General features: G+C 36.0%; 1 protein-coding gene across 1 annotated transcript in view; it reads right to left on the reverse strand.

Annotated features, from left to right (window-relative positions):
* LOC138704372 (neuroligin-4, Y-linked-like) overlaps positions 1-16,043 on the reverse strand; it is a 1,066,533-nt gene that overhangs the window by 22,901 nt on the left and 1,027,589 nt on the right. Inside the window, exon 7 of the mRNA XM_069832203.1 lies at positions 1,477-1,628. Within this exon, the coding sequence (XP_069688304.1) occupies positions 1,477-1,628 (152 nt within the window). The remainder of the gene's footprint in view (positions 1-1,476; positions 1,629-16,043) is intronic.

Here is a 16,043-nt window from a genome sequence, read left to right on the forward strand (position 1 = left end):
TACGACTTTAGGAACTTGATTCTTTACAGTTTAATTATGCATCCTAATTTACAAGAGTAGCGTGATTTGTAATAACAATTGTTGTGATAAATGCCTAAGAAAAATGTAATTTTGTAGTTAAAAATCGGAAAAAAAAAATCCTGTTGAAAGGAGTTAAGAAATTCACAACACATTTTTAGCTTCAGAATACTAGCTAATTAAATAAATGATACTCCTGAATAGTTCATTCTTTATCTGTAATATTCTTTTACCTTTAAAACTAAAGAATAATGGAATTTTACAACCAACTTCAAATTAATGTAACTGAAAAATACTGGGATTAGGACAAATGTTTATAGGACATTTTTTGCTCAGAATGTCTTCGGAAATAAGCTCCGCAAGTGACGGTAAATTCTCGTGAATCACCCTGTATATCTTTTTTCAGTTTTATAAAGATAGACTACAGGACATGAAAATTGTCGTCCTATATTAATTTGAAATGTTTCAAAGATATGAGTCATGATTACACAAACTGCTTGAAGTTGTTTGTAATTTTTATGCCATAATTTTTGTTCTTAAAAATAAGCAAAATTTGGAGAGCCTATTATAGAGGTTTAAGGGGAGAGGATGGTATTTTTTAAAACTTTTTTCCTATTTGGTGTAAAATATTAATTTTTTGTATGTAGAGAGCTCATAGCTGTGGCAACTTAACCAAATAAAAATATTTTGAAAAAAAAAAATATTTGGGGGCCCAAATTTGAAAAAAATATACTCAGTGCAGGATTGTACTAAAACCGATATATCTAAACTGTTTTTAAAGATAGGTTGAAACAGTTTTTTGCAATGTATTTGAAAAAGCATGTTCTACAAACTGTCTGTAACAGAATTTTGATATTAGTCCCTACGTTTGTAAAATAAACAATTAAAATTTAATAACAATTTTCTGATTTCCTTTCTTACAAACAAAAGGACGTATTTTTAAAATAAAAACAATTAACAAAATTCTGTTACAGAGAAAAGTTTCCTAATAGTCTAAAGAATGTGTGTTCTAAATTCCATGCATGTATCTTTAATAGTTCAGAAATTATATCCATTTTTGTCTGGCAATGTAGCAAAAAAAATGAAGTTACTGGAAACCGATAAAAGTGGGCGTGTGATTTAAAAATCCATAGCGCAGGAAGTTTAAAAATGACGTCTCACCATCCGATAAGGGCACAAATACCCACAAATTGTTATGCAATGCATTCCACACATATCAAAGGGCATTTTAAAGATTTTTTTTTTGAAAATTTAATCACTTTTCACCAAAAAATACCATCCTCTCCCCAAGTGCCAATGTTATCATTTTATGAGCTTATTTTAGGTGCCTAAATAAACATTTTTAGTGACCTAAAATCCCAGGTCTACATGAAAATAATGTGGCAAGTTGATAGCTGCCACTTGTTTTCCTTGTCGTTTGAAGCAAGAGGTCCCCGATCGAGTCCCTGGTGCACTCACCCTTTTCTGGCAAAATTGGCGAGGTAGTGGATGAGCAGGCGCGAGACGGAGCCGTCCTGGCGAGTGTAGTTGTGTGGGAAGAAGGGCTGGCCGCCCACCAGCGGCAGACCCAGTACATAAGGCACGTCTTCCCCGCGCACGCTTCCCAGCCGCTGCAACACGGTGCACGTCACCATCAGAAACAGATCACACACTTCAGTCTACACTACATGAACGCAGCCTGGCGGGAGTAACTAGCATTTGTAAGGGGAGAATTGACACTGTGCAACAGATGGCAGCACAAGCAGGCTTCTGAAACAAAGTTAATTCCTCCTTTTGGGAACCTCCTATACTTTCAAGTGGAGTCTATAATCCATAGAGTTCAAGAAAGAAACCTGACATAAACATCACCAGAATATAGGTAAATATAAGAATGGACTTCTTGTCGGTACCTTTGATGTAGCATGACTGATTTCAATGACCTTCAAACCAGCTTGAACGTGAGATTCTGTTTTCTCCCTAGAGTTGGCGCTCACATCACACCAGCTAGCAGTCGACACAGCGGAAATATAACACATATAATTAATACATCTAGGTACATTATGTACTCAAATAAAATAAATTGGACCGATGAAATAATAAATCCGTCATCATCTCTAATGTCTAGGTAGACTCCAGAGTTCATTTGTAATGAGACGTTGACCCCAACAACAATTAAAATATGTAATGATTTCATAGCGCTGAAAATGGAAAAAACTCCTATGAGAAGTAAAGCCATCCATATACCTATATTATATTGTATACAAATATTAAACGAATTGGATACCTACATAATTTTATAATGTGTTATATTCACAGCATTGCTTATCGAATGCCCTAGTAGTAGAGGGATAGCATGCAAAATAAAATTGCATAAGACTCAAGCATTTGATACTCAGAAAGAGAAGAGACCTAGCAATAAATTCTCAACGTGATACACGAGTTCTATCTATCAGAAATAGAAATGGACCTCAGATGATGTGCCAAGGAACAAGTCTTCTGTACCAACATAACGGGCTTGTTAATTATTGTGAGTGCTGTATCGTAGGCTGCTTAAGTAATTTTTCTGATCATTTGTATTAATGTCAGAAGAGAAGAGAAGAGAAGAGGAAGGGAGGGAATGGGAGGAGAGAAGAGAAGGATAAGGGAGGGAAGAGAAGCGAAGCGAAGAGAAGAGAAGAGAAGAGAAGAGAAGAGAAGAGAAAGGGAGGGAATGGGAGGAGAGAAGAGAAGGATAAGGGAGGGAAGAGAAGAGAAGAGAAGAGAAGAGAAGAGAAGAGAAGAGAAGAGAAGAGAAGAGAAGAGAAGAGAAGAGAAGAGGAAGGGAGGGAATGGGAGGAGAGAAGAGAAGGATAAGGGAGGGAAGAGAAGAGAAGAGAAGAGAAGAGAAGAGAAGAGAAGAGAAGAGGAAGGGAGGGAATGGGAGGAGAGAAGAGAAGGATAAGGGAGGGAAGAGAAGAGAAGAGAAGAGAAGAGAAGAGGAAGGGAGGGAATGGGAGGAGAGAAGAGAAGGATACGGGAGAGAAGAGAAGAGAAGAGAAGAGAAGAGAAGAGAAGAGAAGAGAAGAGAAGAGAAGAGAAGAGAAGAGGAAGGGACGGAATGGGAGGAGAGAAGAGAGCGATAAGGGAGGGAAGAGAAGAGAAGAGAAGAGGAAGGGAGGGAATGGGAGGAGAGAAGAGAAGGATAAGGGAGGGAAGAGAAGAGAAGAGAAGAGAAGAGGAAGGGAGGGAATGGGAGGAGAGAAGAGAAGGATAAGGGAGGGAAGAGAAGAGAAGAGAAGGATAAGGGAGGGAAGAGAAGAGAAGAGAAGAGAAGAGAAGAGAAGAGAAGAGAAGAGAAGAGAAGAGAAGAGAAGAGAAGAGAAGAGAAGAGAAGAGAAAGGGAGGGACGGGGAGAAGAGAAGAGAAGAGAAGAGAAGAGAAGAGAAGAGAAGAGAAGAGAAAGGGAGGGACGGGGAGGAGAGAAGAGAAGGATAAGGGAGGGAAGAGAAGAGAAGAGAAGAGAAGAGAAGAGAAGAGAAGAGAAGAGAAGAGGAGAGAAGAGAAGAGAAGAGAAGAGAAGAGGAAGGGAGGGAAGGGGAGGAGAGAAGAGAAGGATAAGGAAGAGAAGAGAAGAGAAGAGAAGAGAAGAGAAGAGAAGAGAAGAGAAGAGAAGAGAAGAGAAGGTGGAGGACAAGAGAGGAGCGAGCGGAGAGAAGAGAAGCAAATGGAAGGGGAGAAGGGAGGGGGAGAGAATCAAATGGAAGAGGAGGAGAGGGGAGGAGAGAAGAGGACATGAGAGGAGAAAAGCAAATGGGAGAGGCACGGAGGAGAAGAGAGAAGATTCACTAGTACGGAATGAGCAGTGGCAGAATGTTCCGTTAACTGCGAAAATACTGACATATTGGCATGAGGAATAATTAATAGAGAACTGGAAGCATCTGCTGCGGAGAGTGGACAGAGCTACAAAGATGTGCAGGGATCATTATGCAGCAGCAAAGCCATAACTGCATGAAGAGAAAATCCATCAGGGGATGTAAATATAATATATTTATTTATATTATGAAGAAGACCGTATGCCACCAACGTGACGCTCCTCTATGACGCAATTTTCTGAGGGAGTCTGTGTTGTCAACTGTAATTCCTGAAGCACGTTGCGATCCCAGTTCCCACGGATGCTGTGTTAATTTCAACCAGGCTGCGTTCAACAAGTAAATGGGAAATACTGTAGTTCTATAGTACAGACATATGGCAGGGTTTTTATTAACCAATTAAATTTTTGCTTCTTTCATTTAGACTTCTCTTCAGAAAAACTGAAGAGAAGATTTAGGTAATATATACATACTGGTTGACATATTTCTACTTAGATTGTGAACTTGTAAAACTGGCACTGTTTAGGTCTATTAATATTATAAAGTAACCTGTACGAGTAAATTGTTATTATAATTAATTATCATCAATTTTGTACACCGAAAATAACTCCGTCTTCACCAGTTGCAATGTCGACTGTAGGGCCTATTTCGTTTACAATATTTTGTAATTATTACCAAGGCCACCGACACAAACACGTTTCCACCTTTCAACACAAATGCTGCAGTGAAAGCATTCTTGGTACTTACACAATGTAAGGTCTAGGCCTATTTATTGTTCAGGAAATGAACACAAATATCAGAGTTAAGGCCTTCCGTATACAACAAATTAAAATACAATAAATACACTACTAGTGACGTCATCATTCCGTCTGTACTTACCTCAGGTAAGTTTTAATTTTAACAGTAATTCAAAACCCAAACATCAAATGACTAGAATTCATGTCAATTTTAGCATTTGGATTGAAGTAAACTTTCCGATAAACTAAACATAAAAACGATATTTTTGGCCAAAGATAATAATATTAAAGGTAGTTTCCTAGTACCCGGTACTCGTTACATAGACCACTCTTACACTAAACCTGGAGTGATTTAAGCTTATTAATCAAATAAATGATTCTACTTACTGTTTTTTATATGCTCACCTGTATGTAATTTCTATTTTATACATATTTCATTGTTATTTTCCATCCGATGATCATTAAGAACGCTGAATATTACTTAATATCTCCTATCTAAGTATCCTATATGCCATGTTAAATTTCATTTGTTTTCATAAGTTAACAATGATGCACATTGGGAGCAACATATAAGAAATTATTTTCCTACACAATCCACGCTATATTCACGTTGTTTTGAAATGATTAATCGAAGATGGTTTGCTTATTGTTTATTACACGCATATTTGTTTGTAATTTCTATTCCATACGTTTTTTTTCTATCCCAAGATGATTAAGAATTGTGAATATTATTCATGCTTGTTTCCTGTATTCCTTAAAATAATGTTATGTGGCATGTTATTTTTTATTTGTCGTTATTTACGTAAAAATGATGCGCCAAAAAATAAAAAATAATAATAATTTCGTATTCACTCCACATCCTATACATTCACATTTGTTTTTCAGTGATTTATTAATGAATGTACCGGTACCTTCAACTCAAATGTGATGGACCGGTTAATTATTGTAAATTAATTACATGAAGGTTTGGGGGCCGAATCCCCAAGAGGGGGTTTAGGGGACTGAGCCCCCTAAAGCAAGAAAGAACACATCATAAAATATAACTCGTACCTTCAACCCAAAGGTGATGGACCGGTTTATTAGGCTACTATAAACTAATTGCATGAGGGTTCCCCAACAGGGGTTTTTAGGGGACGGAGCTCCCTAAAGGAAGAAAGAACACCATAAAATATAACTCAATCCAAAGGTGATAATATAATAATATAATATAATTATGTTGTACGTAGAAAAATCGATTATTCAATTGATAGGATATTTTATTTTATGAGGTTGTCACGACTGAGATATCTATTGTCAATTGCTTTTATATGTCAGAAGGCCTTGACTGACGGGTATATAAGGACTGGCAACACTAACTATTAAAATTCTTTTGTGCGAGATCGTGCGCATTTGCTTGGTTTCCGCACAAAACCAATCCGCGGAAAGTCTAAAATTCCACATTCAGTATTCCCAACGTAACACACATAACAATTTCCCTCTTCTTACCGCTTAAGTGACATATTGATTTTACTGCTTTAGGCTTTTAACATATTATTTTTAGAGACGTTCAATATAGTAATAATTATAAATTGGAAACTTACCACTGCAATTTCACCTAAATTGCACTGTTAATTATTGTTTTTAAATATTTGCAAAAATTAAGTAAACTCTACAACTCCACTAAAGTTACTGCATTCGTGATGCAAGTAACATTAAGGAAGCCGTGAAAAAATCAACAAGATTCCAGACTCATCATAGACTGGGGGGGGGAAAGACAGACATATATCACGGCCTGCTGGAGTATAGTAAACATAGAAAACATTTTAAAGCAACAATGTTGAAGATAGATATTTTTGTTTACAAATTTGCCGTCATTGAACAGAAACCAAGATGGAGATTTCATTACAACTAATTAGAAATTCCTCTTTCAGGTATGTAATAAACGATCTTCGCAGAAAATAATGTACGATACACGAGCAGTATGTTTTCTTTCAATTCTCGGAAATTAAAAACTCTCAACTACGTTTCGCTTTTTCAAACTTTATCTCGAACATGAAAACTTCAACATACCGCTCTTGTAACGCATATTACTATTCACAAAGGAGCCACTGTGTAAACATAAAAACGATCTATGTAACGAGTACCGGGTACTAGGAAACTACCATATTAAAGCATCAAAATGATGATTATCCTACATCAATATTTACCAAATAGTATTCTAAGTACTGTACCTGTTTTCATTCATTCCAAATGCTTAAAATACAATGAAGACATGACTTACATTCTCACACATTAAAATAAAACATTACAACAAATGAATTCAGCTTCCATTTCCTTTCCTTTGCAACAATCACAGATTCCTGCAGTGCTACCACATTCAGTTTGTACAAACCGTACAACCACTTAACCGCGAAAGCGTCAGTACATCCAACTGTTGTGAGTTATAGACACAACGCTAGAGCCCTCTGGTGGTTGCTGCCCAAACATCCCAGAATTTGTTGAATGTGGTAAGAGAGAAGGGGAGACAAAGAATATTCCTCCCTACATAATTCACTTCGGGGCGGTTTGGGGAGGTCAACCGCCCTTCTGTTTGTTGTGGAAATCTCTTTTTGTCTTGAATCACTGCCCCTCTGGGAAGGAAAATCCTTTTCTCTGTATTGCAGCTGGGGAAAATGATTTCACGTAAAGTGCCAGCACTAAATCAGTGTTACCAACATACAGTGAATGTAAATTGGTAGCCTAAGGGGGGAAAAAAAAAACTGTAACAAAACTAGTCCTTAGAATATGTTCGTCGGTGAAAACGGAGAACTACACTGATTACAATTTACTTATTTTTACACATGTTCCAATGTATGTATGTCATTCAAATATTGTACAAGTACAACATCTGTACAATTAACAAATAATAACCCTTTTAATATTTTATTCTCTAACAATGCTTTGTTGAACGTAGTTATTTATTTACGAACTCCATTTTAAGTGAATTAAATTACACCACAGTCTAGTATATACAGTCACGAAGCTCAATATGCAGTAAATATGCATCCATAGATAGTTGCTAACCACTAGGATCTCTACTATCGCCTCATTACAGACAATGCGAAATAGTACCGGCACAGTCTATTGTTCCTAGCACCCTCAACAACTCAAGTTTCGTGACTGTATATACTAGACTGTGTTTAAACTGAAACTCAAACAGTTGAAGACGGGTTGCACATTGTTATATGCTTTTATTTATTAGGTTTGTTCCAGCACGGTTCGGAATCAATTCGTTCGGAACGAGTGAAATTTACTGGTTCTCGATTAAAAGCAGGAATTGGGAATTTTGAACTGCTGACGCATGCGCAGATGGTTTAATCTGAAGTTATGGTTAAAATGCTTCGAGACTAGGCAGTTAAAATAAAAAAATAGTCGATCATGAGTGATTTGGAAGGTGATAGCGATATATTTGACGAAGAATTAAGTTCATAAGATGAATATAATTTTAATATGAGAAGAAACTCCGAAGGCCGTGGAAGAACAGTTGAAGAAGCGCTTCAACAACGTAAAATCCTGAACTAGTTCTGACAACTTATACATCTGGCGCATGCGTCGAAAGAAGTTCGGTATTAATTCGGAATGCGTTCTGAATTGTTTGTTGGAACAAACCTACATTGTCTCTCGATAATAATTGAATTTAAGAGTTGAGACAATGAGCATACTCTTTCTGATTGGTAGGATCCAACCATGATTTCCGATTATATATAATTTCGGAATATGTATGATAAGACTTTCTTGTGTTAAATTCTAACGTACCTTGTTTACATGTTTCGACGTTTTATGGGTCATCCTCACGACTAGTCGTTGTTGGTCTTGGCGCCTCTTGTTTTGTTTCTTGTGAGGGTGTGTTCGTGTGGTATAATGTAGAGTCAAAGATTATGTGTGTTCTGAAATTGAGTTGTGTGTTGAGAATTTCGTTGGGGTGTGTTTTCGTGTGTCTGTATATTTCATATTGTTCTCACCCCAACGAAATTCTCAACACACAACTCAATTTCAGAACACACACACTCTTTGACTATACATTATACCACACGAACACACCCTCACAGGAAACAAGAGGGGCCAAGACCAACAACGACCAGTTCTGAGGATGACCCATAAAACGTCGAAACATGTAAACAAGGTACGTTAGAATTTAACACAAGAAAGTCTTATCATACATATTCCGAAGTGATACAGTGTTAAAAGTTGTGTAATCAAGATATATAATATATAATTAATAAATCTAGGTATAGGCCTACATATTATGTATTCAAATAGAAATTATAAATTGGGTCGATGACGTAATAAATCCGTCATTATCTGCAATTTCTAGACTCTAGAGGCGCTTTATACAGGGTGTTGAGATATTGACATAAAAAAATAAAAAGACCTACAATGATTTGATACCAATTAAAATGGAAAAACAAAATCTTCTATGAGAAGCAAAAACCATAGGCCTTTAATGTATGGATATTAAACAAATTTTGTACGCAATTTTATAATATATTAAATTATATTTCATACATAAAATTATTATTGCTAGTTTACCACTGAGTAATAAGTCAGACCTCTTAACTTGCAGGGTGCTATTCATAGACATTACGCTAGCCCACGCTACGAGCGTGCTAAACTAGCCCCGGCTATCCACTGGTTACTTGTGCAGAATTCAAATCATATCCTATCGCTAACACTGGTTTATGAATACGAAAAACGTTAGTTCGCTGATCATCCACCGGAAGCCCGCGCTAAGAATGTCTATGAATATGGCCCGTAGTGACTAGAAGCAAAGACGTTGTAAATGTTTGACTGGATTATGCAACAAGGTAGGCCATGTTTGGATCCTGTGTCTCGACTATTATATTGCATTATTATCGAGAAACTCTATTTTTAACATAACGTACAAGTCTCCAACTGATTTTTAAGATGAAATGAATTAAAGCAGTTCGAAATTAATTAAAAATAAGATACACCAACAATTATATACAAAATTATTAACTCGGCTAGCAATGCTTATTTCTATTATACAAGGTGGGTCAAAAGTCACTTTCCCCAATATTCGTTCTTAAGGTTCATGCTTGTACACATATTCAGATGTCATAATTTGAATAAACAAATATCTGATGTAATAAGTAGTGGGTTGACAACTATAGGGTGTTCAGTTCAAAGTGTGTCATTGCTCGCTGTATGCCGTCATGTGGCTAGCCGATGAGCCTAGAGAATTCAATCTTCCTACACTTCCGCAGAGGTGTATAACCTAAGAGGTAGAGAAGTTGCCTACCAAGTACGGCGTTCATTCTGAAGAGTACGTACCGATACGTACGGTAACGCCGGTAGTGGCAGGAATGTGAACTGTTTGGAAATACGTACTGTCGGGATATGGGGAGAGGGTTAAGACGATTACTTACGTATTTGTTGACATTAACTTCGACGGTCAACATGGACACGGAGCATTTGATTTGTGTTGTGGAATGTTACCGTACGCAACCGATGATAACAAATACCCTGCGTACGACTTGCCCGCGCAAAACACAGTTTGAAAGAGGTTATGGTAGCACACAGACCGTACAGACCGCCATCTGTTGCTACGACGTTCAAGTTATATCGTACACGTTCTCAAGTTCAGATTGAAGAACGCCTTAAATAATAGGCAACTTCTCTAACATATAAGCTGAAACTCGCTTCAAATCTGTGACCCAACAACAGTGACGTCATGACACACTTTGAAATGAACACCCAGTATGTTCGTGCGTCAACTGTTTTTCCGATGTTATGTCTTATTATTGTTGTTTTGTTTTGTTGTGTTTGGTTGCGTCTCTGTGCAATAACTGCCAGTTTCTTGCAATGAATCGCATTCCATGAATGGATTGGTCGTCGTGGCATAACAGACTGGCCACCCAGATAATGGGACCTGACGTCAAGTGATTTTTTACTGTGGGGTATCCTGAAAAATGATGTTTTTGCTCAGAAACCGCACGATCCGCATCAGTTGCGACAGATAATCGAACAGTCACGCGTGAAAATCGTGAGTTATGTTCTACCATCTGTAAATAAATGTCTAAACGATGTGAATTGTTTATCTAGAACAAAACCTGTATAGCAATGTGTGGTCAGATGTCAATTGAATGCAACTACATGTAAGGAATTTACAGTTTATTAATATATAGGAACATTACATGTAAGGAAGTATTTGGGGAAAGCGACTTTTAACCCATCCTTTTACAGTTTATTACAAAAAGAGACAACCGAAAGACGGCATAAATTAAACTAATTTTGTGAATTGCTAGAATGAATATTTCATGAATTTCCTCAACAATACCGGATAAAACCAGATTCCTGTTACGCATATTTTGAGCTCCATTAGATCTACGACCCTGTTCGTTCATCCTACCTGGCTGGCCACAATCCCACAGAAAATACATAGGGGAGAAGTGGGTACAGTGAGACAGGGGGAACAGTGAGACATTTTTTATTAGATGGTAAATTTTGATGTTGAGATGTTGGTAACAGTGGAGTTGTATGTTGCATGAGTAAAGTAACAGTATTTTCATACTCGATTTGATTCTAGTTATAAAGGTGAGTGATGAAAAAATAATTCGTAATTTTTCACTCTATAACTAAAATTTTGGCTTGTGTTTAATGAAGGTTATACTGGATATACAAATTAAATAGAAATATGAATGTTTTGTTACCTAATACTATGCTATTTGACATTATGTTTTGCAAAGTTTCGTCTTTCTTGTTTTGATTTTGAAGTGATGGTGCCAATTTTAAACCAACTATGCGTAAAGGGAACAGTGAGACATGCCGTTGAAGGGTACACTGAGACGTCTCACTGTTCCCATGTACCAATGATTTGCAGACACAAACTGTAATTATATTACATTTACCGGTAGTAACATTAAAAATGAACATATTAGTTACCAATTTAGGAACTGTAGCTTAAAATAATGGATACATTACATTTTAATGGTTTCTTAAATAAAAAATTATTCACAAAATTAAAAAGAATATTAAAAAATAATAATGAATTACATTAAATTCTTATAATTACTTATAAGCTTTGTTGTCACCAAAAATTCATTTTATTTTTAGCAAGAGTTTGAAAAGTCATGGAAAATTCACTTTTCCAAATGTTCCAGATGTTTCAATGGTTTCGAAGTCAGACATCAAAATGATTCTAAATAAGTCTACAGAACATGACAAGATAAGGAGACAGCAAGCTTTCTTTTCTTTTGAAATAAATTTAAATCATTTCAATGTCCGTTAATAGACACTGTGGTGTCTCACTGTACCCTCCTGAATGGGAACAGTGAGACATTTGCATTTTTTTTGACAAACACGAATTGTATATTATATCCTTTATCTATTACCATTTCTGTTTACGTATTATTGTACTCCATGTTTTAATATATATTTCTGTTGCCACTTGATTTTTAAAATACTTGAAATTTCACTTGAATACATATGTCTTAATATTTTGTGTCTCACTGTACCCACTACTCCCCTAAATACTGGTGAAGACGGTCATTCTACCTCCTATAATTTCTACATAATTTGTTATCAAAATAATCTATTACAAACATTATGTTAAAGTATAGCATTAAATATTTGTAACACATATTTGTCACAATCATATCACAGGCGCCAAATTGATTGATTCGAGGCACTCGCCATTTCACTTTTTAAAAAATGTTTTTTCTTCATTTTAATATTAGAGTATAGTGAAAACATAGCATTGTTAGTTATAAAAAGACAACCAAAATTTTCTTTCCTTTAATTTGTTCTTATTGGTAAAATTTGCCTCAATATTCTTTTTATCATATGGCGACTATGATGATGCAGACAAGATCCTATACTCTTCATACTACCCTATTGAACACGACTCCTTCTTTTCGATTCTGCACAACTGGTGTTTTAAGAACCACAGAAGTACAAAACAACTATTAGATGCGGATATAGTTAATAACAATCTGAAAACAGTGATACATTCACATTGTATCAGTATCATTGCACTATAGTACATTATGCTACGAGCCTATAATGGTAGTAATTAAGACGCGACTATGTTTATGAAACGAGCGCAAGCGAGTTTCATAATTTTCATACGAGCGTCTTAATTACCATTACAGTCAAGTTTCATACGACTTTTTATGCTTGACCATATTGATTTTTTCCGGCAATTGGTGAATTGAATTTGCGGGAATGTGCTTTGTGAAAGGCTGGAAGATGACGGTGAATTGATGTTAATTTGTGTGTTGTTTTTTTCAACTGGGTTTAATATTGTCTAATCTCGCGCCAGTTGTCTTTCGATTGCATATCCGAGAATAATCGCTTTCATATTGCTACAATGGTATTTTCTGATTGGTGGAACACCTGAACTTTAATGAATAGGTGCACTTTAATGAGGTGCATTAAAGCAATGCTACCAGGTGTATAATTACTACATTTCGGCATGGTCGAGCATAAACATAATATTAGGTTGCGCATTCCATTTGATCAATGTTGTAGCAGAAATAGCCTGGACCATGAATGAATAAATGAAGCTCTTTAACTAACGAATGCATTGTGGGTGGTATCGAAGAAACTTCCTTAAGAGGCAATGCTGCAAACTTTTGTTACAATTTTTCACGACTGGTACACAGAAAAATGTTCCACGTTGATACGTTCTTAGGAATGGAATACGCTGAGAGTAACTCTATGGAAATGACAATACACAGAAGGTGAGGATTCAAAGAAAATTAAAGGAAGTGTTTATGCAAAAATAGATTTGAACGGATAATACAGTGACGCTCTAACTGTATATTATACAGTGACGTCAAAAAGTTTTTCCTTACATTTTTATTGTACCTTGTTTCTTTACTATACCATGCAGGCTTTGCTTAATCGTAAGTTTTAGTTGCCATGGTAATATTTTACACTGCATAGGTACAATCAGGAGATAGTTAAAAATGTAAGGAAAAAGTTTTTGATGTCACTTTACTTGTACAGGGACATTTTATTTTTACTTCAATTTTTATTGTACCTGAGTTTTAGAATGTATTTCGCTCCCACCCCTTCTACTAGTGAAGTTCAACCGTCCTCCACACAGATCCAAGACCGCATATACAGTCATAGTAGCCTTACGGTCACAGTAAACAGTACGTTCGAAAAATATGTTCGCGTTTTCCAGTAACGAAAGAGCTTTCAATACTGAATCATTTTCGGACAGGTACTGTCGTCCATTGGTCTTCGTCGTATCCCAGTTCCCCCCACCAGATTTTATTCGCTAGCTAGTGGCTGGGCTGTCTTAGCTCTTTTCTAAGAACATTAATTTCTGTTAGGAATTGGACGTCTACGTAATATTATACAACTATTTAAAATAATTTAAATGAAAAGGGCCTCGTTATGTAATTAACTGTCACGTGATTTCCCCCTTTCTACGACCCTACGACAAAACCCCTTGGACGGACAGTAGATAGCATGTCTGAGTAATTTTATCTTTTCGGATCGGGCAGAAGTGAAGATTGAATTTACAGTACGTAAGGTACTCTTTTATAAAGTAGGTACAGAATTATTTCAACATGAGTTAGTAGTACGCAGGACGAAACTGGTAATTGTAATTAGGTACAGTAGTCTATAGTGCAATAATATGCACATCAGAACTGAAGCCTGTATCGAAATGAACGGCCACCATTTTCAAAAATGTGTTTAAATATCCATATTATGATTATTTTTCAATCTAACTTCTTTCTATATTGTACGCTAATGTGCTGTAGACAGTATAATATACACTGCATAATGAATACGTCCGTATGGATAGCTCAGTTCGTGAGTAAAAACACTTATTGTTAATATTGTACTGTATTTTGATTAAACAAAATCTTAATGAAAATGATCAAACTCAAAATCGCGATATTTCCTAGTTTACGTAAATGGATGAACTACTTTTCTTCCCTCCTATACCTAGTAAAGTGATTTGTTTGTATATTACGCCAGTATCATGGAACTCCAGTCATGGAAGGGGGTAGCAAACGGTTTTGATCCAGAGGTATAGGCAAGTTAATATTAAAAATGTTAGTAAAAATAAAATGATGTCCCTGTATATTATTAGCACTGGATTTATTACCAGCAACGTATCTGAAAGCGAGGATGATACAATCTGGTTCACAAGGTAGCAATAAAAAGCTCTCGTATGAATAAGAAACTGAGCTTGCCGGAGAAATAGAGATCCATTGAATTGTTTAAAAAAAGAAAACGAACACGGTCTATAAATATTAAAGATATTTAATTGAATGAAACGTCACAACATGGCAGACATTCCAATTTTTTACTACGCCATTTCCAACTTCCCTTTATTTCCCAGAGGATGACAAATAGTGCACTTACTCAAGATAAGTGTTTGCATTTAATTTTACTAATTAAATAATAATAAACGTCCATTAAGTTAATTGCGATATGTTAACTTCCGCAGTAAATACGTATATTTTATTTTTAAGTAATAAAAATATATTTTAAACAAAAAGTTACTTTAAATTATGGGCTATTCCATATCAAATCGATCAGTAAAAAACCTCGCGTTTTTTATACTCTAATCTTTTCCCTATTTATACAAGGTGCTGAGGAGAGTGCATTTTCAAAAATATACTATCGAAAGTCAAACGGCTTTCGTACTATTGAGCGACAAATTTAGCGTATTTTATAAAAACAAGCCTCTTTCAGCGCTCAGAACTCTGGAACCATTTACTGCAGAACATTGAACGAGAGCTTATTTTGAAGCTGACATTTGGTAGGTTATGTTAAGAAGTAATCCTTATTTTTATTGTACACAAAGACACAGATAATCTGATTTTACTTGCTTTTAGGCTTTTTGGCCATTTGTAAAAATGTAAAAAAATATTGAGAAAAAACCTTGCATTATTAAGAGGGATTCGGCATTGTTTGCTTAGTGGCTCGGAAATAAGTTTCGAGGGTATTAAATAGATTATTTTCACACGCCTAGACTTGAACGGCGCAGTACCGCACGCACTGCCCGAGAGCTGAAGATAAGCGAGCTTTGGACGTCATTTTACTCCTGTGTTTATGAAAACCTGTGATAAAGCTAGCATAGCCATGACTGCTAGACGACACATCACATGTTTGTCTCCTGGCCTTGCTTGTCTCGGCTAGCTCCCGCCTCACAGTCAGCTGGTTAGTTCACGCGCGTACTATTTATTTTCTTTATTTGATATTTTCAATACTTTCTTATCAACGTACCACCAGTAAAAAATATGTGTTTATTTGTAGCCTACTTTCAATGAGGAATCTAACTATATATTTTAAAAATATTTTTTCGTGGTCAAAGGCGTCTTAATGAAGAAAAATGTAAATTTCTCCATTTCCATAAAAAGTAAGAAAAACTGGTTACATGTGAATATAAACTTTAACTTCTCAGAATCGAAATAAACCATGATTTTGATCATTGGGTGAAAGGGTTTCGGAGCCA

Source organism: Periplaneta americana, chromosome 8, assembly GCF_040183065.1.
Source record: "Periplaneta americana isolate PAMFEO1 chromosome 8, P.americana_PAMFEO1_priV1, whole genome shotgun sequence".
In the NCBI taxonomy this organism is placed as follows: domain Eukaryota; kingdom Metazoa; phylum Arthropoda; class Insecta; order Blattodea; family Blattidae; genus Periplaneta; species Periplaneta americana.